General features: G+C 42.7%; 1 protein-coding gene and 1 pseudogene across 1 annotated transcript; both read left to right on the plus strand.

Annotated features, from left to right (window-relative positions):
* The first annotated feature begins 7,336 nt into the window (after positions 1–7,336).
* On the plus strand, positions 7,337–13,431 carry LOC109887962 (angiopoietin-related protein 2-like; annotated as a pseudogene).
* A 1,452-nt stretch (positions 13,432–14,883) lies between these two features.
* On the plus strand, positions 14,884–22,281 carry icam5 (intercellular adhesion molecule 5). Its single transcript, XM_031834187.1, has 11 exons — positions 14,884–15,126; positions 17,121–17,384; positions 17,480–17,800; positions 18,168–18,518; positions 18,643–18,906; positions 19,002–19,322; positions 19,690–20,040; positions 20,165–20,428; positions 20,524–20,853; positions 21,220–21,486; positions 21,740–22,281. The coding sequence occupies exons 1-11, from the start codon at positions 15,072–15,074 to the stop codon at positions 21,949–21,951; spliced, it is 3,000 nt and encodes a 999-aa protein (XP_031690047.1). The 5' UTR covers positions 14,884–15,071; the 3' UTR covers positions 21,952–22,281.
* Positions 22,282–23,566: the final 1,285 nt, after the last annotated feature.

A 23,566-nucleotide genomic window follows, 5' to 3' on the forward strand; every position in this document is an offset into this window, starting at 1 on the left:
CTGCATGAAGCAGCCAGAGCTGCCAGTCTGCAAGGAGCTGTCAGTCTGTAAGGAGCTGTCAGTCTGCATGAAGCAGCCAGAGCTGTCAGTCTGCAAGGAGCTGCCAGTCTGCAAGGAGCTGCCAGTCTGCAAGGAGCTGCCAGTCTGCAAGGAGCTGTCAGTCTGCAAGGAGCTGTCAGTCTGCAAGGAGCTGTCAGCCTGCATGGAGCAGTCAGAGCTGTCAGTCTGCAAAGAGCTGCCAGTCTGCAAGGAGCTGTCAGCCTGCATGGAGCAGTCAGAGCTGTCAGTCTGCATAGAGCAGCTAGATCCGCCAGTCAACCAGAATCTTCCAGATCTGCTAGTCAACCTGAATCTTCCAGATCCGCCAGCCAGCCAGGATCTACCGGAGCCTACTACCTACCTGAGCTTCCTCTCAGTACTGGGCTTCCTCTCAGTACTGGGCTTCCTCTCAGTACTGGGCTGCCCCTCAGTTCCGGGCTGCCCCTCAGTTCCGGGCTGCCCCTCAGTTCCGGGCTGCCCCTCAGTCCCGAGCTGCCCCTCAGTCCCGAGCTGCCCCTCAGTCCCGAGCTGCCCCTCAGTCCCGAGCTGCCCCTCAGTCACGAGCTGCTCCTTAGTTCTGTGGGGTTCTGGGTGAGGACTATTAGGCCATGGTCGGCGGCGAGGGTGGATTATCCCAGGACGCGAAGGGGAGGAACTAGGACATTAATGAAGTGGGGTCCACGTCCCGAGCCGGAGCCGCCACCAATGACAGACGCCCACCCGGACCCTCCCTATGGTTTTGAGGTGCGTCCGGGAGTCCGCACCTTGGGGGGGGGGGGGGGGTTCTGTCACGCCTTGGTCTTAGTGTTTTGTGTTTTCGTTATATATTTTGGTCAGGCCAGGGTGTGACATGGGTTTGTGTGTTGTGTTTCGTATTGGGGTTTTATAGGATTTGGGATTGCTAGGTTTAGGGGTGTGTCTAGTTAGGCTTGGCTGCCTGAAGCGGTTCTTGATCAGAGTCAGGTGCTTCTCGTTGCCTCTGATTGGGAACCGTATTTAGGTAGCCTGAGTTCGCTTTGTCTTTCGTGGGTGATTGTTCCTGTCTCTGTGTAGTGTTCACCAGATAGGTTGTAATAGGTTTCACGTTCCGTTTGTTGTTTTCGTATTTATTTAGTTATTTCATGTATCGCCGTTTTCTTTATTTAAGATCATGATTAACCACCACGCTGCATTTCGGTCCGACTCTCTTTCGACAAACGAAGAACGCCGTTAAAGCTGACTTTCATTTTTACTTGAGTCATTTCTATTAAAATATCTTTACTTTTACTCAAGTATAACAATTGGCTACTTTTTCCACCACTGATCTTGAGGGGTACTTACTTGTAATTAATGTGTACTTATATAGTACGTTGCCCATCCTGACAACCTGGCCCTAATTTTAAAGCTTCTGGAAGCACCATCCAAGTGAAAAAATGAACACACTAGTACTCCACAGAGTACATGTAATATCTGTATAAGTACAATGTAATTACTATGTGTTACACATGATTTAGCCAGTTAAAATTAAGTGTATCTTAAGGTGTACTTACTTTTAATTATGGTGTACCTACAAAGTACGTTACCCATTCTGACAATCTAATCGTTACCCAAGTGGGACAATAAACACACTAATACACCACAGAGTATAACTATATCTGTAATATCTGCATAAGTACAAGGTTGTTGCTATTTGTTACACAGGATTGAGTTTTTTAAAGTGGTGTGTAATTTTATAGTTACCTATGAGCAATTTCGATATTACGTATTACTCATTACCAAGTGAAAATACCTACAAACAAAAGATGAGCTTCTACTTTAGTCAACTTTATTGCAACATGTAAAAAGACCTTACATTTCTTACAAAATAATAAGGATTTCTATTGTTAGATTCATAATTTGATTAATTATATTAAACAAAGATAAAGGCCTACTCAATAACATAAAAATATATATTCTAGTGGTGACTTGGTCGCATACACATACACTATACACTACCATTCAAAGTTTGGGGTCACTTAAAAATGTCCTTGTTTTTGAAAGAAAAGCTTTTTTTTTTTTGTCCATTACAATAACATCAAATTGATCAGAAATACAGTGTAGACATTGTTAATGTGGTAAATGACTACTGTAGCTGGAAATGGAAGATTTTTGTGGAGACCATTCGTTCACCTACTCTACGTCTCACAAAGACACGGCGGTTGAAACCAAACATTTCCAATTTGGACTCATCAGACCAAAGGACAGATTTCCACCGGTCTAATGTCCATTGTTCGTGTTTCTTGGCCAAAGCAAGTCTCTTCTTATTATTGGTGTACTTTAGTAGTGGTTTCTTTGCAGCAATTCGACCATGAAGACCTGATTCACGCTGTCTCCTCTGAACAGTTGATGTTGAGATGTGTCTATTACTTGAACCCTGTGAAGCATTTATCGGGCTGCAATTTCTGAGGCTGGTAACTCTAATGAACTTATGGGTGTCCTCATGAGAGCCAGTTTCTTGATGATCTTCTTGGCCTTCCTGTGACACCGGGTACTGTAGATATCCTGGAGGGCAGGCAGTGTGCCCCCGGTGATGCGTTGGGCATACTGCACCACCTTCTGGAGACTGGAGAGCCCTGTGGTTGCGGACGGTGGAGTTGCCATACCAGGCGGTGATATAGCCCGACAGGATGCTCTCAATGGTTCATCTGTAAAAGTTTGTGAGGGTCTTAGGGGCCAAGACACATGTATTCAGCCTCCTGAGGTTGAAGATGTACTGTTGCACCTTCTTCGCCACACTGTCTGTGTGGGTTGACCATTTCAGTTTGTCCGTGATGTGTATGCTGAGGAACTTAAAGCTTTTCACCTTCTCCACTGCGTCCCCGTCGATGTGGATGGGGGCGTATTCCCTCTGCTGTCTCCTGAAGTCCACGATCAGCTCCTTCATTTTGTTGACATTGTGGGAGAGGTCATTTTCCTGGTGCCACTCCGCCAAGGCCCTAACCTCCTCGTCTCGTCGTTGTTGGTAATCAGGCCTACTACTGTTGTGTAGTCTGCAAACTTGATGATTGAGTTGGAGACGTGCAGGAAGGAGCTGACTCAGATTCTTCACTAGAAAATGTATGCCAAACAGAAAACATTGATTACAAGTTTAACAAACCATACAACTCTGACAACTTTGAACAATTTCTTTGAACAAATATCTGCTCTGAATGAAGATTCAAAGATGTCTGTAGAAAGAATGGGAGGTCAGGAAAAACAAACAGCACATCCTCATTTAAGTAGTCTTTGCCAAGTCATGTATGTTTCCTGGGGCAGGAGGTAGAGTGTGGCTTCGGCGATGGCATCCAATAGTGAGTCCGATGGTGAAAGTGATGTAGATACTAATGGGTATGCCTATCCAAGATCGAGGATGATGGATGAAGATGTCGAGTTTGAATCCGATGACGCCGGCAACAATGGGAAAGAAGTTGATGAGAATATTGGATTGACTACTGTCGCTAAAGGTCAGATAAAGAAAGCAACATTTACAGTTAAGATGCTGTCTAGTAGGCCTACTGCTCATCCCACCACTCTCTTTATGGATATGAATATGATCATCTTCATGGTGATGTATATACAGTGGGGCTAAAAAGTATTTAGTCAGCCACCAATTGTGCAACTTCTCCCACTTAAAAAGATGAGAGAGGCCTGTAATTTTCATCATAGGTACACTTCAACTATGACAGACAAAATGAGAAAAAAATCCAGATAATCACATTGTAGGTTTTTGTAATTTATTTATTTGCAAGTTATGGTGGAAAATAAGTATTTGGTCACCTACAAACAAGCAACATTTCTGGCACAGACCTGTAACTTCTTCTTTAAGAGGCTCCTCTGTCCTCCACTCGTAACCTGTATTAATGGCACCTGTTTGAACTTGTTATCAGTACAAAAGACACCTGTCCACAACCTCAAACAGTCACACTCCAAACTCCACTATGGCCAAGACCAAAGAGCTGTCAAAGGACACCAGAAACAAAATTGTAGACCTGCACCAGGCTGGGAAGACTGAATCTGCAATAGGTAAGCAGCTTGGCTTGAAGAAATCAACTGTGGGAGCAATTATTAGGAAATGGAAGACATACAAGACCACTGATAATCTCCCTCGATCTGGGGCTCCACGCAAGATCTCACCCCGTGGGGTCAAAATGATCACAAGAACTGTGAGCAAAAATCCCAGAACCACACGGGGGGACCTAGTGAATGACCTGCAGAGACCTGGGACCAAAGTAAAAAAGCCTACCATCAGCAAGGGCATTGAAGATGAAACGTGGCTGGGTCTTTCAGCATGACAATGATCCCAACACACCGCCCAGGCAATGAAGGAGTGGCTTCGTAAGAAGCATTTCAAGGTCCTGGAGTGGCCTAGCCAGTCTCCAGATCTCAATCCCATAGAAAATCTTTGGAGGGAGTTGAAAGTCTGTTGCCCAGCAACAGCCCCAAAACATCACGGCTCTAGAGGAGATCTGCATGGAGGAATGGGCCAAAATACCAGCAACAGTGTGTGAAAACCTTGTGAAGACTTACAGAAAACGTTTGACCTCTGTCATTGCCAACAAAGGGTATATAACAAAGTATTGAGATAAACTTTTGTTATTGACCAAATACTTATTTTCCACCATAATTTGCAAATAAATTCATTAAAAATCCTACAACGTGATTTTCTGGATTTTTTTTCTCATTTTGTCTGTCATAGTTGAAGTGTACCTATGATGAAAATTGCAGGCCTCTCTCATATTTTTAAGTGGGAGAACTTGCACAATTGGTGGCTGACTAAATACTTTTTTGCCCCACTGTAAATGAATAGAGGATATATCACCATAAAGGTAGAAATATTACTTTTCCTTATTTACTAGATTTGGGTATTCTACACACGGGCTATTACTGTAATGAGCTCTGGCCCAAAGAAGACCACATTTGGTTGGTCCCAACTGTGGTTTGTGACAACTATGATCACCTGTTGTAGCCAATTGAATTGCAGTAATTACAGATTTTTCAGTAATTACATGACCAATTTCAGAACAGAATTAAATCAGATTTGATTTGTCACATGCTTCGGAAACAACAGGTGTAGACTAACTGTGAAATGTTTACTTACGGGTCCTTTTCCAACAATGCAGAGTTAAAGATGAAAATAGAAATAGTGACACAAGGAATAAATACACTGTGAATAAAGAATACAAATAATGAGTAAAAGCCTATTCCCCCTCAGGAAACTAAAAAGATATGGGTCCTGAGATCCTCGAAAGGTTATACAGCTGCAACACCAAGAGCATCCTGAACGGTTGCATCACTGCCTGGTACGGTAATTGCTCAGCCTCCGACCGCAAGACACTTCAGAGGGTAGTGCGTACGGCCCAGTACATCACTGGGGCAAAGCTGCCTGCCATCCAGGAACTCTACACCAGACGGTGCCAGAGGAAGGCCACCCCAGACATAGACTGTTCTCTCTACTACCGCATGGCAAGCGGTACCAGAGTGCCAAGTCTAGGACAAAAAGGCTTCTCAACCGTTTTTACCCCCAAGCCATAAGACTCATGAACAGGTAACCAAATGGTTACCCGGACTATTTGCATTGTGTGCCCCCCCAACCCCTCTTTTTAAACTGCTGCAACTCTGTTCATTATTATGCATAGTCACTTTAACCATATCTACATACTACCTCAATCTACCTGACTAACCGGTGTATATAGCCTTGCTACTCTTATTTTCAAATGTCTTTTTACTGTTGTTTTATTTATTTTCTTTACTTACTTCTTTACTAGTCAGTGTAAATATATGTGAGTGTGTGGATAAAGTCTAGTGTGTGTGCATAGAGTCAGTGTAAATATATGTGAATGTGTGGGTAGAGTCTAGTGTGTGTGCATAGAGTCAGTGTAAATATATGTGAGTGTGTGGGTAGAGTCTAGTGTGTGTGCATAGAGTCAGTGTAAATATATGTGAGTGTGTGGGTAGAGTCAGTGTAAATATATGTGAGTGTGTGGATAAAGTCTAGTGTGTGTGCATAGAGTCAGTGTAAATATATGTGAGTGTGTGGGTAGAGTCTAGTGTGTGTGCATAGAGTCAGTGTAAATATATGTGAGTGTGTGGGTAGAGTCAGTGTAAATATATGTGAGTGTGTGGGTAGAGTCAGTGTAAATATATGTGAGTGTGTGGATAAAGTCTAGTGTGTGTGCATAGAGTCAGTGTAAATATATGTGAGTGTGTGGGTAGAGTCTAGTGTGTGTGCATAGAGTCAGTGTAAATATATGTGAGTGTGTGGGTAGAGTGAAGTGTGTGTGCATAGAGTCAGTGTAAATATATGTGAGTGTGTGGTAGAGTCAGTGTAAATATATGTGAGTGTGTGGGTAGAGTCTAGTGTGTGTGCATAGAGTCAGTGTAATGATATGTGAGTGTGTGGGTAGAGTCTAGTGTGTGTGCATAGAGTCAGTATAAATATATGTGAGTGTGTGGGTAGAGTCTAGTGTGTGTGCATAGAGTCAGTGTAAATATATGTGAGTGTGTGGGTAGAGTCTAGTGTGTGTGCATAGTCAGTGTTCTATCTCAAGGCCATCAGACTGTTAAACAGCCACCACTAACATTGAGTGGCTACTGCCAACACACTGTCAATGCCACTGACTCTACTCCAGCCACTTTAATCATGGGAATTGATGGGAAATGATGTAAATATATCACTAGCCACTTTAAACAATGCTACCTTATATAATGTTACTTACCCTACATTATTCATCTCATATGCATACGTAGATACTGTACTCTATATCATCGACTGCATCCTTATGTAATACATGTATCACTAGCCACTTTAACTATGCCACTTGGTTTACATACTCATCTCATATGTATATACTGTACTCAATATCATCTACTGTATCTTGCCTATGCTGCTCTGTACCATCACTCATTCATATATCCTTATGTACATATTCTTTATCCCCTTACACTGTGTATAAGACAGTAGTTTTTTTTGGAATTGTTAGTTAGATTACTTGTTCGTTATTACTGCATTGTTGGAACTAGAAGCACAAGCATTTCGCTACACTCGCATTAACATCTGCTAACCATGTGTATGTGACAAATAAATTTGATTTGATTTGATTTGAAATATATGTGAGTGTGTGGGTAGAGTCTAGTGTGTGTGCATAGAGTCAGTGTAAATATATGTGAGTGTGTGGGTAGAGTCTAGTGTGTGTGCATAGAGTCAGTGTAAATATATGTGAGTGTGTGGGTAGAGTCTAGTGTGTGTGCATAGAGTCAGTGTAAATATATGTGAGTGTGTGGGTAGAGTCTAGTGTGTGTGCATAGAGTCAGTGTAAATATATGTGAGTGTGTGGGTAGAGTCTAGTGTGTGTGCATAGAGTCAGTGCAAGAGAGTTGGTGCAACAAGGGTTAATGCAGGTAGTCCGGGTAGCCATTTGACTAGCTATTTAGCAGTCTTGTTTAGAAGTCTTATGGGTTGGGGGTGGAAGCTTTTCAGGCTCCTGGTGGTTCCTGACTTGCATCGGTACCCTTTGCTGTGCAGTAGCAGAGAGATCAGTCTGTGGCTTGGGTGGCTGAAGATTTTGACAATTTCTTGGGCCTTCCTCTGACACCGCCTGGTATAGTTTTAATCACTTAATAATTCATAAACAAACTTGATCTCAGTAAAAACACTGTAACTAATTGGTAGGTCTACCTTTACTTGTTACTTCTGTGACCTTTCATTATCCTCCCTCCTCATGAGTGAGAGAAATTAGAGGTTTTTGGTAAGGGAATTACAAGGCAGAAGGAATGTAATCTAAACAACAAAATATAAGTGTTGATATTCGTTGACAGAGGTCTTTACATTATTGTTCTTTTGATGTATTTCTAAAACATTTTAATACTTTTTCTTGTAGATTATTTCTAAGACCCATTTTCCATCTGTTTGACCAGAAATGAAAACCTTTGCTTATTCCACATTTTTAGGATGAAAATGGTTGGAAAATGTATATATGCCTTAATTTGTAAAACCATAGACTCTTAACTTTGATTTGACACCACATTTGACATGTTCCTGTGAACTTCACATGTTGCGCTCATGGGTCCTTTTCAGATGAAATGTCGTCTGTACCGTATCTACTAGCACACAGCAGTTGAAAGAGACTATCCAGGATGACTGACAGAATTATTCCTCGTCTTAACGGTGGATATTCACCTTCATCTGCATCTTATCCATATTATAATCCTCAATGTATTGTTTTTATGTTTGGCATGGTTCAATAAATTATATTGATTACTCATAGGCTACCTTTTCAAGCTGAACTACAGTAAACAGATGGACCGCCTGGGAGTAGGCCTCAGTGAGAGAACAGCAGGCTGAAGGGAGGCAACGGGCCGAGACAAAGAGAGGGCTCCTGCCTCCTGCACTGAGGGCCAGAGGCAGCTGAGCTGAGAGGATGGGAGGAGAGATAGGGGGGGGGTGTCATTAGGGTAGTTTGTAATTATGTCTCTCTTTGTTTAGAGGGCCTGTGACAGGGATGAAGTGAGGGGGAGGTCTTGCTGCTGAAAAGATGTTGTGTATCAGTGTTGTGTGTAGTTATCTTTCTCCCTTGAGTATTTCTTGCTGTAGCTCAGTCTCTCTGGTCTGCCTGTCTCTGTGAGGCTCAGACACACCAGGAAAAAGGGTTGCCGGGCTGCATGCTACAGCCACAGCAGTGGACTTTCTCATTGGAGGCAATTCTGAGGAAGTAGACCATTCTGAGGCAATGCTAAGGAAAGGTCCAATAGTCCTGACATCTGGATTCTGGATGAGGATGCTTTAAAGAAGTCCATTCTGTACCCATTGGAGCTCAGGATTCTGGGATACACACAGGAACACAGCTGACAGAGTTTGTCAACAGACTCTATACCTCTGAACAGGACTGAGGTAAGTCATGCTCCCTCACTTTGAAAGTTACAAAGATAGGATCCCCTTTCAGATTTAATAACAACAGTGCTGCTATTATAATGATAGATGATCAATGGTTAATGTTTAGCGATATGGTACAGGGCTTCTGACACTACAATTTGTCAATCATGTGATGTATTCTTTTCCTTTGGTATTCCAGTTTACTTACAGACACTTGTTGGTACCAATAATGTGTTTCACTGAGGTTGAGGAGTAGTGACCCCTGCAAATATAGTGTGTTGTGTCAATTTTGAGGTGATAATGGTGTTTACGGTGTTGACAATGGTGGTAGCCAGAGTTGACCCTGAAATGATTGTGTTGATCAATGGGATGGAAGTGTGAGTTGACTCTGTCTGGGTTTTGTTGACCATTGTCACCCCAGTGCTGACTTGCTAATAAACTCCAGCCAGGCAGACAGTGTTAAGGGTACTTTCACCTTCCAGGGGAACATCTGGTGGGCTGTCAAGGCTTGAGAGACAGTCTGAGCTGCATCTTAGATATTGTGGTGGCACTTTTACATGCTCTGCTTTCCACTGAAAATGCCTGTATGGAATTTTGCATCTGTGTGGCCACTGTCTGACTGTGATGTACTTGTTGGTGTACAATTATAGTTGTTTGAAATGGGGAAAAGCTATTTTTACTGAATGAATACATCTCTACATGTTCTAGATATAGAGTATCATGTTTTATTGGGGAAATCTGCTAATTAATCTCTATCACTGCTTATTTCCATGGACAGAAGAGCAGTTGAACAGGTAGATGGAGAAGCAGCTGACTATTGGCCTGTCTCTGTTGCTGGGGCTCCTCCTAGTCATGCCTGAGGTGGGGGGGCGGAAGGAAGAGTCCCAAAAGCGCCTTTCCCGCTCCTCAGAGCTAAAAGCAGGCCGCTGCTCCTACACATTCATTGTTCCCCAGCAAAAACTGAAGGGGGCGCTGTGCGTGAGCACCGAGTCCACCACCGGCGCCGCCAACCACTCAGAGGTACCGGCTCTGCGGGGGGAGTTGAACCGTCAGCAGGAACAGCTGGAGAAGCTGAGAGGCCAGCTGGAGCAGGAGGGGGCCCTGGTTACGGAGGTACGGGCGCTATGGAAAGAGAGCGGCAGCATGAACTCCCGCATCGCCCAGCTCTACGCCCAGCTGCTGCACGAGGTTATGTACAAGAAGGACCAGGTGGTCAAACAGAGGCGGGTCGAGAACCTACTGCTCAACGCCACCGCACAGGTAATCAGACAGAGAGCATTGTGGGAACAGCCGTGTTCATAAGGAGGGAAGTTAGAATCATATAACTGTATACCTGCTCCTACTACTGCTCTTTACCGTCTTAGTATCCTTTACCTATTGATGACAGGCATGTAGCACCTTGATACATCCCTGATTGGCCCGTTGTCTGTTGCTCGGTCATGGTGGACCAACATCCCAGATGCTGCAGATCTCCACTAGTTACAGGGAGCTGGAGAAGAAGTATGGAGCCCTCACCTCCATGATGAGCAACCAGAGTCAGCTCATCGCCCGGCTGGAGAAGCTGTGCCAGGCCACCAAGAACACTACCCCACCTCCACAGGTAGGGGGAGCTCTGTATTTATCAAACCACTGGCATTGTTCTCCAGCACTGACCCTGACCCATGAAGCTAAAGTGGTACCATAACATACTACAGTACCCACAATGCTCTGTACAAAATTCTTTATATATTTATGTTGTATTGGACAGATGACCTCTGAACCCCTGAGTATCCAGTCCAGTGGGCCCCTGAATGACAGCTCAGAGTCCAAGGAGATGGCTAATGATGTTCAGAGAGACCAGGGCGCCCCTCCACTACAGCCACATGAGGAGAGAGAACCCCTGCAGGGGACAAAGGTGCTCCCCACCAACATGGCCGACGCCCCCTTCATAAGCTTCCCTGTCACTAAGACCCCAGGTAAATCACGGCACCCTCAGAGCTTATAACTGCCAACGGCGCTTTCAGCTTAACCAACACTGTCTATGTAGGAATGAAGGTCTGTCTTTGTAAGACCGTGTGAAAGAGTAACACTATGTATCTTCCCCTGGCAGCGTTATCACACATTATAACACCTTGTTTCTATTTCAGTCATCGCATATCTCATTGGTTCCTGCTTTGTTTCGATATTGTTTTTCACTGACACGTCTGACAACAATCAGAACATTAAGCTGTTTTCTTTTGGCCCTTCAAATGCTTCATTGTTTGCTGTTCAGACCTTGAGTTTGTGTTTTGAAACAGTGTCAGTATTTTGTCAGTGTTATTTACACTCCAGAAGACACTGTGCAGAAGCTTGGGGACTCACTGACCCGCTGATAGGACTTTATCTCTCTGGGAATGCCTAAACAATGTCTAATAACTGCCAGCTGTTCTCATCAGAGTAGAGAATGGGCTTTGTTAATGAGTAACACACACACAAGGTTTGACTTTGATATAACATTTGCAAATTCATCAATAATATTTGTTATAAATAACAATCAAATGGGCCAAAATATAATCCTCGCTTTTAGGAAATAAACCATAAAAAGTAGCTAATCCAGATTTTGGCACCAATAATCAGATTTGTCAGCACCTCCTCTTTAGAAAGAGCGATTAGGATAAATTCCAAATTAAAATATATTTGAATCTAAAAAAATCTAATTTACCAGCAGTACACACACACACACACACACACACACACACACACACACACACACACACACACACACACATATCAAGCCACCCTAACAAACCTACACCGTAATCACAGCCCTCTTTAGGACACTGCTATGTAACCTTGAATTACAAGGCGATACCCCCATACAATGCACGGTGTGCGCACAGCTGGAATGTGTAAGATTATAAGGCAGAGCATTCAGATGGGTGACACCACCTTGTATGGACAGGCTCCTCCCCCAGTGTGGACAGGCTCCTCCCCCAGTATGGACAGGCTTTCTGTATCCGTTCCTGCGGTGTACGCTTATCTCTCCCAGTGTGACATAAGACATACAACATGTGTGGCGAAAGAATGTCTTCAGGCAGTAAAGAGATAAGCTGAAGCAAAGCGAGAAAACATGTATCTGTGACCCTGTTGGCTCTAAAACAAACACAATTCCAGACCACTCTACCCATTACATGTCTCACCTACCCAGTGGCTGATGGATGGAGTTTGGACGTTCTGGACTTCCGTTAGTTCCATTGCACCAGGCAGGCTCAAATCGAGCACAATTTTGACTATTTGAACCCATGTATGTTCCGAAATCCTAACTGCCTTTGTGAGCCACACCATCTCTGTCCCTCAGGACCCTGGAGGGACTGCCAGCATGTGCTGGACTCGGGCGAGACCACCAATGGGATCTACCTGCTGCGTCCACAGAGCGCCAACCGGCTTCTGCAGGCCTGGTGTGAACAGACCAAGGCCCAGGGAGGCTGGACCGTCATCCAGAGGAGACAGGACGGATCAGTCAACTTCTTCAGGACCTGGGAGCAGTACAAGGTGCTCTCACCTCCAGTGTGCAGTGAGCCACTAAAAGTGAAGCGCTCAAGAGCTTGTTATGACGTCAGACAGTGTGCTATTACCATTGCAATACAAAACACACAGTGAGTGTGCAGACCCATAATCCTTCCCCCTCCTCCATTTGCCTTTCATTTCAGAAGATTATATGTGATGAAACATGAGCTGTATAGTTACTGTAATTGGCAACCATCACAGTGGGCTATAAAACCAGAAAAACAGCTGGTATTACAGCTCAGAGACTCAAGAGTATCCTTCAGTTGAGGACGGTTTAACACCACAGAAGTCATGAAAACTATTGCTACAGTGAACATAACCATAAACTATCTGTCGTACCCCTCCACCACAGCAAGGCTTTGGGAACCTGGATGGAGAGTACTGGCTAGGTCTGGAGCACCTCTACTGGCTGACCAAGCAGGCCCACTACAAGCTTGGAGGCCATGGAGGACTGGCAGGGCCGCCAGGTGTTTGCAGAGTACGACAGCTTCCGCCTGGAGCCTGAGAGTGACTGGTACCGTCTGAGGCTGGGGGAATACCAAGGCAACGCCGGAGACTCAATGTCCTGGCACAATGACAAAGCCTTTACAACTCTGGACAAGGATAAGGATGCTTATTCAGGTGAATCATCTCTCACTCTCTACTACCCTCTTTTCATTTCTGCCTCTTTTCATGGCTACCTGTTTGAACACCCAGGTTTGGCTTGATGAGTTGGTTCCTCTCTCCATTTCCTCATTAGGGAACTGTGCCCACTTCCAGAAGGGGGGCTGGTGGTACCACATGTGTGCCCACTCCAACTTAAACGGCGTGTGGTATCGAGGGGGTCACTACCGCTGCCGCTACCAGGACGGGGTTTACTGGGCAGAGTTCCACGGGAGCTCCTACTCCCTCAAGATGATGATCAAACCCACCTAACCCTCTCCCCATTGGTGGCACCTTAATTGGGGAGGACGGGTTCGTGGTAATGGCTGGAGTGGAATAGTTTCAAATACATCAAACATGGCTTCCTTGTGTTTGATGCCATTCCATTTACTCTATTCCAGGCATTATTATGACCCGTCCTCCCCTCAGGGTAGCCTAGTGGTTAGAGCATTGGACTAGTAACCGAAAGGTTGCAAGTTCATATCCCCGAGCTGACAAAGTACAAATCTGTCGTTCTGCCTCTGAACAGGCAGTTTACCCACTGTTCCTAGGCCGTCATTGAAAATAAGAATTTGTTCTTAACTGACTTGCCTAGTTAAATAAAGGTAAAAATAAAAAATAAATAAACACATGTCAATCAGGCATCAGGGCAATATTATGGTTCCGTCATGGATAAGGAAGGTTGTTAATGAAGTTCTTACATGTCAATCAGGCATCAGGGCAATATTATGGTTCCGTCATGGATAAGGAAGGTTGTTAATGAAGTTCTTACATGTCAATCAGGCATCAGGGCAATATTATGGTTCCGTCATGGATAAGGAAGGTTGTTAATGAAGTTCTTATATGTTAAACAGGTATGTTAATAAGACAGCGTTAGACTGACCAACACAACATGTGGAATTGGTTTCTAACTGCAATGTATTTATTTAATAAAAAATTGCAAAACAATGTTTTACTTTTTGATATTATCTATCTATCCTCTCACACACATACACTCGCATACACACACCACAAGGTGAGTTAGGAGTCCGTTTATTTTGCTTATGAGAACTGACTTTGTGGTTTGATGCAGTGGTGTAAAGTACTTAAGTAAAAATACTTTAAAGTATGACGTAAGTCGATTTATGGGGTATCTGTACTTTACTATTTATATTTTTGATTACTTTTACTTTATTACATTCTTGAAGAAAATAATGTACTTTTTACTCCATATGTTTTCCCTGACACCCAAAAGTACTTGTTACATTTTGAATGCTTACCAGGACAGGAAAATGGTCTAATTCACACACATAAAGAGAAAATCCCTGGTCATCTCTACTGCATCTGATCTGGAAGACTCACTAAACACAAATGCTTTGGTTGTAAATGATGTCTGAGTGTTGGAGTGTGCCCCTGGCTATCCGTAAATTTAAATAAAAAAACAAGAAAATTGTGCCTTCGGGTTTGCTTAATATAAGGAATTTGAAATGATTTATACTTTTACTTTTGATACTTAAATATATTTGAGCAATTCCATTTACTTTTGATACTTAAGTTTATTTAAAACTAAATACTTTAAAAAAACTTATACTCAAGTAGGACTTTACTGGGTGACTTTCACTTGAGTCATTTTCTATCAGGGTACCTTTACATTTTCTACAAGGGTACCTTTACATTTTCTACAAGGGTACCTTTACATTTTCTACAAGGGTACCTTTACATTTTCTACAAGGGTACCTTTACTTTTACTCAAGTATGACAGTTGGGTACTTTTTCAACCACGATGTCATGTTTCCGTTTTAGCAGTTTCCTCTTTGCTCAGCATTAGGGCAGTGTTTGAATTTCCTCTTCGAAACACTTGCTTCAAACAGTAAGCTCTCTGCCTGAGATACAGTAACTGGCATTAGCACAGTGTTAAGACCGAGCCTGGACCAACGGGTGGACCATCCGCTCTTACGAAATCCCCCATCCTCCTCACCTTGCTCAGCATCACCCCCACCTTGCTCAGCAGAGAACTACCATGATCTCACTGATGTTGGGCCTCCTCATGCTCATGCTCATGCTGTTACATGGAGGTGAGTGTTTCATTTGTTCCATACTTATCTATTAATATCTATTGTTGTGATATCTGTGTGGATTATGTTTATGTTGACCGTAGTTATTATCTACTCTGGTGATATAGTAACTGTTTGCTGTCTCCCAGGGTGGTACTTAAACATGTGCTCACCTCCCACTAACCGAACTTGAACGGAAGTTGGTTGTTGATAAAGGAAATTAGTTTTAACCCCACAATGGTCAATTTGAAGAGCAATTAAACTCAAGAAATTAAGTATTTCATGAGCAATAAAAAAATGAATATTGATATGTAGCAATAAGGTAACAGTCATCAGTAGACAGGGCCCTGAGTTTTTCCTGGTCAGGTCACATGGATAGGAACAACTCATGACCCTAATTAAAGAATACAATTATATAATAACATAAAATCACAAGAAATACACTTACACTCACTCAGGTAAAACACAGACACTGTTGATGTCATTGAGTGATATGAAATTGTCTAAACGGGTGTGGTGGGTGTGAATGTCCATGCTGTGCAACATTGAGAGCAATGTAAATGACTTCTGAAAACCACTGATGGTGGGTGTGGTGCATTGTTGTTAGTATGGTAGTTTGTCTTGTATGTGCTAACCTATGGATGCTCCATATTTGACAGATCCACCATTGTCAAAAATAAGAATCCTTTGACCTTCATGTTGGAACACATAGGGATGGACTATGTGCTTTCCAGTGCCCTTTTAAGCAATTGTTGTTCCATGATATACTGTGTATCGTGGGTATTTTATTAGGATCTCCATTTAGCTGCTGCTTTTGCAAAAGACATGACATTATACAGAACATTAATAGACAAGAACAGCTCAAGGACAGAACTACATACTTTTAAAACTTCTTCGGGATCGGTGTCCCGTCCACGGGACGGTTGAGCTAACATAGGCTAATGCGATTAGCATGAGGTTGTAAGAAACAAGAACATTTCCCAGGACATAGACATATCTGATATTGGCAGAAAGCTTACATTCTTGTTGATCTAACTGCACTGTCCAATTTACAGTAGCTATTACAGTGACAGAATACCATGCTATTGTTTGAGGAGAGTGCACAATTTTGAACATGAAAAGTTATTAATAAACAAATTAGGCACATTTGGGCAATCTTGAGACAACATTTTGAACAGAAATGCAATGCTTCATTGGTTCAGTCTAAAACGTTGCACATCACTGCTGCCATCTAGTGGCCAATCTAAATTGCACCTGGGCTGGAATAATACATTATGGCCTATCTCTTGCATTTCAAAGATAATGGTACAAAAAAAATACAAAATAAGTTTTTTTTATTGTATAAGCTTTTACCATCTATTGTGTTATATTCTCCTACATTCCTTTCACATTAACACAAACTTCAAAGTGTTTCCTTTCAAATGGTACCAATAATATGCATATCCTTGCTTCAGGGCCTGAGCTACAGGCAGTTAGACTTGGGTATGTTATTTTAGACATAAATTGAAAAAAAGGGAACACACAGCCTACATATCAATACATATACACACAAACTATCTAGGTCAAATAGGGGGGAGGCGTTGTGCAGTGAGATGTGCTCTGTCTGTTTTTTGAAACCAGGTTTGCTGTTTATTTCAGTAATATGAGAAGGAACGGAGTTCCATGCCATAATGGCTCTATATAATACTGTACGCTTTCTTGAATTTATTCTGGATTTGGGGACTGTGCTTGCACAATAGGAAAAAACATCGGAATATTTTGGGCAAGGCGATTCCCCTTTCAACACATTTTAGAAGAGATGAGATCATCAACAACCTAACGTAATATTTTCCTCACAGCACCCTCAACTCCAGGAACTATGACCACCCTCCAGCAACAGCCAAGTCAAAAGCTATTTTACAGCTCATCTCTGTGCTCACATTATTTAATTCACCCTCACTTATCTCACAAGGCAGAACAGTTTATTTTTGATGTGGATTTCACATTGATGTCTTCATTCTTGTATGTTTTTACAGTAGTTACCTTTCCTCTTGAGCTCAACCCTCCCAGAGTGGTGGTGAGATATGGAGACTCAGTGTCAGTCAACTGCAGCACATCAGCCACAGACCATGATGGGATGGGCTGGGAGGCCACATTCGGAGGTATAAGTTTAGAACAAGATGTCAACGTTGTCACCTGGACTGTGGATAACCTTACTGATTGGACAATAGAACCCAAATGCTACATCAATCTCATTGATGGCGAACAACCCTCAATAGTACTTCCAGTCATTCTCTACAGTGAGTATTTTCCTCCTTGTGAATGTGAAAGGTATGTTTCTATTTAACTGTATATCAGCATTGAGGGTTTTTTACATTGTTGACCTCCTCTACAGAGACTCCAGACAGAGTCTCCATCTCTGTTCTGAACCACTCTGGTCCCATGGTGGAGGGGACACAGTACCAGCTGCAGTGTGACATTCAGAACACCGCTCCTCTACAGAACCTGGTTGTGAAGTGGTACAAAGGGAATGAAACCTTAGATATTGTAACTTACAGTAACAGACCAGAGGATGTGTCAGCTACTCTGATGATCAGCCCCAATAGAAATGATGATGGAGCTCAGTATAGATGTAGAGCAGAACTGGACCTGGGACCAGAGGGACCACAACCCCATCCTACAGTGACATCAGAACCTCTCAGCATTACTGTTCACTGTGAGTTGGCTATTAATCTTGATCTTTTTCATGATCATAAATCAAAAACATGGACAAGCCTCTCACAAGTTTGTTATTGACGTCTTGTGTAAGTCATGTTTCTATCCTTCAAGTATGTTATTATTGGACTATTTTACAAACGTTTAACTAATTCTAGCGACACATGCTATCAGCTTTACGCTGTTCTAACCAATCTTAAAGGTAGAATAGGCCTAATAGTCATTGAGACAGGTTTTACATAATTGTTTACAGCCTTTTAAGTTACTGTATTTTAGTCTCAACTGAACTGCATGGCAACCCATCTGACATCCCATAAGTTGCATCGTTTTGAGTGGTCTACTCTAAAAGCACCTCTTTTTCTCCTCAGACGCTCCCGAGTTCCTTCCAGGAAATGACACAGTGGAGGTGAGTGCAGGCAGTGATGTGTCTCTGGACTGCAGTGCTGAGGGGAACCCTCCTCCTGAGCTGAGGTGGACCAACAACACTGCAGAGGGAAATGCCATTGAGACCACTGTGGGGCGCCTGCGTAATCTCAATATCTCCAGAGTAACAGCTAATGCAACTTACAACTGCACAGTCACAAATAGACTGGGCTCCATCACCAAGCAGATACATGTCCTAGTAGATGTACCTCCACAACAACACCCAACGATGTTCTCCACAGCACCCTCAACTCCAGACACTATGACCACCCTTCCAGGAACAGCCAAGCCAAAAGGTATTTTCCAGCTCATCTCTGTGCTCACATTATTTAATTCACCCTCACTTATCTCACAAGGCAGAACAGTTTATATTTGATGTGGATTTCACATTGATGTCTTCATTCTTGTATGTTTTTACAGTAGTTACCTTTCCTCTTGAGCTCAACCCTCCCAGAGTGGTGGTGAGATATGGAGACTCAGTGTCAGTCAACTGCAGCACATCAGCCACAGACCATGATGGGATGGGCTGGGAGGCCACATTCGGAGGTATAAGTTTAGAACAAGATGTCAACGTTGTCACCTGGACTGTGGATAACCTTACTGATTGGACAATAGAACCCAAATGCTACATCAATCTCATTGATGGCGAACAACCCTCAATAGTACTTCCAGTCATTCTCTACAGTGAGTATTTTCCTCCTTGTGAATGTGAAAGGTATGTTTCTATTTAACTGTATATCAACATTGAGGGTTTTTTACATTGTTGACCTCCTCTACAGAGACTCCAGACAGAGTCTCCATCTCTGTTCTGAACCACTCTGGTCCCATGGTGGAGGGGACACAGTACCAGCTGCAGTGTGACATTCAGAACATCGCTCCTCTACAGAACCTGGTTGTGAAGTGGTACAAAGGGAATGAAACCTTAGATATTGTAACTTACAGTAACAGACCAGAGGATGTGTCAGCTACTCTGATGATCAGCCCCAATAGAAATGATGATGGAGCTCAGTATAGATGTAGAGCAGAACTGGACCTGGGACCAGAGGGACCACAACCCCATCCTACAGTGACATCAGAACCTCTCAGCATTACTGTTCACTGTGAGTTGGCTATTAATCTTGATCTTTTTCATGATCATAAATCAAAAACATGGACAAGCCTCTCACAAGTTTGTTATTGACGTCTTGTGTAAGTCATGTTTCTATCCTTCAAGTATGTTATTATTGGACTATTTTACAAACGTTTAACTAATTCTAGCGACACATGCTATCAGCTTTACGCTGTTCTAACCAATCTTAAAGGTAGAATAGGCCTAATAGTCATTGAGACAGGTTTTACATAATTGTTTACAGCCTTTTAAGTTACTGTATTTTAGTCTCAACTGAACTGCATGGCAACCCATCTGACATCCCATAAGTTGCATCGTTTTGAGTGGTCTACTCTAAAAGCACCTCTTTTTCTCCTCAGACGCTCCCGAGTTCCTTCCAGGAAATGACACAGTGGAGGTGAGTGCAGGCAGTGATGTGTCTCTGGACTGCAGTGCTGAGGGGAACCCTCCTCCTGAGCTGAGGTGGACCAACAACACTGCAGAGGGAAATGCCATTGAGACCACTGTGGGGCGCCTGCGTAATCTCAATATCTCCAGAGTAACAGCTAATGCAACTTACAACTGCACAGTCACAAATAGACTGGGCTCCATCACCAAGCAGATACATGTCCTAGTAGATGTACCTCCACAACAACACCCAACGATGTTCTCCACAGCACCCTCAACTCCAGACACTATGACCACCCTTCCAGGAACAGCCAAGCCAAAAGGTATTTTCCAGCTCATCTCTGTGCTCACATTATTTAATTCACCCTCACTTATCTCACAAGGCAGAACAGTTTATATTTGATGTGGATTTCACATTGATGTCTTCATTCTTGTATGTTTTTACAGTAGTTACCTTTCCTCTTGAGCTCAACCCTCCCAGAGTGGTGGTGAGATATGGAGACTCAGTGTCAGTCAACTGCAGCACATCAGCCACAGACCATGATGGGATGGGCTGGGAGGCCACATTCGGAGGTATAAGTTTAGAACAAGATGTCAACGTTGTCACCTGGACTGTGGATAACCTTACTGATTGGACAATAGAACCCAAATGCTACATCAATCTCATTGATGGCGAACAACCCTCAATAGTACTTCCAGTCATTCTCTACAGTGAGTATTTTCCTCCTTGTGAATGTGAAAGGTATGTTTCTATTTAACTGTATATCAGCATTGAGGGTTTTTTACATTGTTGACCTCCTCTACAGAGACTCCAGACAGAGTCTCCATCTCTGTTCTGAACCACTCTGGTCCCATGGTGGAGGGGACACAGTACCAGCTGCAGTGTGACATTCAGAACATCGCTCCTCTACAGAACCTGGTTGTGAAGTGGTACAAAGGGAATGAAACCTTAGATATTGTAACTTACAGTAACGTCAGTAACAGACCAGAGGATGTGTCAGCTACTCTGATGATCAGCCCCAATAGAAATGATGATGGAGCTCAGTATAGATGTAGAGCAGAACTGGACCTGGGACCAGAGGGACCACAACCCCATCCTACAGTGACATCAGAACCTCTCAGCATTACTGTTCACTGTGAGTTGGCTATTAATCTTGATCTTTTTCATGATCATAAATCAAAAACATGGACAAGCCTCTCACAAGTTTGTTATTGACGTCTTGTGTAAGTCATGTTTCTATCCTTCAAGTATGTTATTATTGGACTATTTTACAAACGTTTAACTAATTCTAGCGACACATGCTATCAGCTTTACGCTGTTCTAACCAATCTTAAAGGTAGAATAGGCCTAATAGTCATTGAGATAGGTTTTACATAATTGTTTACAATCTTTTAAGTTACTGTATTTTAGTCTCAACTGAATTGCATGGCAACCCATCTGACATCCCATAAGTTGCATCGTTTTGAGTGGTCTACTCTAAAAGCACCTCCTTTCTTCTTAGACGCTCCTAAGTTCCTTCTAGGGAATGACACAGTGGAGGTGAGTGCAGGCAGTGATGTGTCTCTGAACTGCAGTGCTGAGGGGAACCCTCCTCCTGAGATGAAGTGGAACTACACCGCTGCACGCAATGTGAAGTTGTCCACTGAGGGGCGCCAGAGGACTGTTAGAATCACCACAGCTACGTCTACCAACGCTGGGATCTACATCTGCACTGCCACGAATATAGTTGGGACGGCCACCAGAACAACAACATTATTAACTATGAAAGGTATTATACCGGACCGACTGTGGGACATGTTATGTTAGAAACGTAGCTAACCCTGATGTAGTGATTCATGTTGTCATAAGACATACTTCATATTCTTTCAGTAAGATGAATGAATGAATCGCATTCAATTCCACAGAGCTGAATTGCGAAACACAAATCCTAGATCACGAGCTAGCCTGAATCAATTTATAAACAGAATTGGTCTGAATCATGTCTAAACTCTCCTGTTCTTCTTCTATTTCCTCCCCTTCAGGTGGCTCCTCGAGTATAATTTATAGATATTTGGTGATTGTAGTTGTTTTCCTGGTTGTCCTGGTAGTCCTGATAGTCTTCTGTAGGAGGAAGAAAAGACAAGGACATTATGATTTCATACCAGTCAACCAGCCAAACAACGTTCCAATGATGCCAATGTCTACAACAGGGGAAGGCAACCATGATCCAGAGGGGTATCCTACGAAGGTTTGAGGAGTTACCTCAGTAAATTAGATAAACTCTGAGTTCAACTCGGGATAGCCAGTCATAGGAGAGTGTCTCACCCTTTAGCCAGGTACATTTCAGAACTAATCAGCTCCTGGGCAGGCTAACTCGAGCCCAGTAGAGGTTACTGAGGGGAGGACGGTCCATAATAATGGCTGGAACGGAGCGTGGATACCATTCCACTGATTGCGCTCCAGCCATTACCACGAGCCAGTCTTCTCCCGATTAAGGTGCCAACAATCTCCTGTGAACTCCTGACTGAAGTGACTGAGCCACGAGTTGAAGACCAATTAAATATGAATCCCTCCCGCTTGTAAAGATTGCGTCATCGTCTACTGCATTTGAGGAAGACAATCTTTTATTCATGAAATGTTTTTTTGTGTGTAATTTTATTTTGGAGGAGGGGGGGGGGGGGGGGGGGTTCAAATATATCACATTCCAAATTTTGTAATGACAGAATGCATTTTAAACTTCACGCACAGTAACACTTTTGTACAACATTAAAATGATTTGGTCTACATGCAACACTGGGATTTAATAAATAAAATCCTTAAAAATACATTTAATCCACATCATTGAACAATTCATTCTGAATGAAAAACTAAATATAATTTATTTCAAACAACAATGAGACTGCGTGATCTGCAAAAGTATTTCAAATGTAAGATTAGGGTGGCGATTCAATCGGAGTAATGTATTTTACTTGACTTTGAATGTGACTTTGAGTAACAAATCTATGTGAGTTTACTGTTAATATACTTGTATAGGATTTGGAGTCAATGTCAACTATGTGTAGTCTAGACTAGGGCCGCAACTTTGGTTCAAGTAGTGGGGGGATATAATATTATTATTTGTTTTAAAATATCCAGTCCGATAAACACTCCAAACAGCCTATGCGACCGCTCGGAGACATCCGCGTGGTCTTAAAGCACACAGCGCCTAGTTTAGTATCACATTCCAAAGATAAAACAGGGGAGAACAAAATTGAATTTCAGAATGTGGGGGGGACATGCCCCCGTCTCCAGTGAAAGTTGTGTCCTTGCTAGGAATTGCACTGTATAAGAAAATAACAACATGAAATGTATTACTGCCATGTGCTGGCTGCCCTCTTGAACAAATAGTGTTGTAAAATTTGAGGATTTATGTAAGTATGAAGTAGCTATGTGTGTGTGCTTACCTTAGTCTAGAAAATGAATCAGAATACTGTTGATACATAGGCCTTGATTCAGTGGTACAGTTTGTTGAATTGTGTTTACACAATCTAACTATAAGCTTTTTTAGTGTGACTAGCGTTTTCTAAATGCTTTTGTAGATTTTTGCCTGTTCAAGTGTCTTGCATCTGACAACATACAAAGGAATTTAATAAGAATGTTCATATTTCTATATCAATAGTTAGTTAATTGTATTGCTTGCTGTAGTCTAATTACAAGAGAATCTGAACATTCATTTTCCTTTATACAACTATTTTCAAAGATGTTTTTAAAGGTGACTTGTGTATGCCCATAAATAAACAAGAATCACTGATTATGACATGCTACTGCCAGTCTGTCGCCAGTGAACATTTTATTGAAGGAAAATACATTAGGGAACTGTCCCTTTAAGA

The sequence above is a fragment of the Oncorhynchus kisutch genome, linkage group LG10 (assembly GCF_002021735.2).
Source record: "Oncorhynchus kisutch isolate 150728-3 linkage group LG10, Okis_V2, whole genome shotgun sequence".
NCBI classification, from domain to species: domain Eukaryota; kingdom Metazoa; phylum Chordata; class Actinopteri; order Salmoniformes; family Salmonidae; genus Oncorhynchus; species Oncorhynchus kisutch.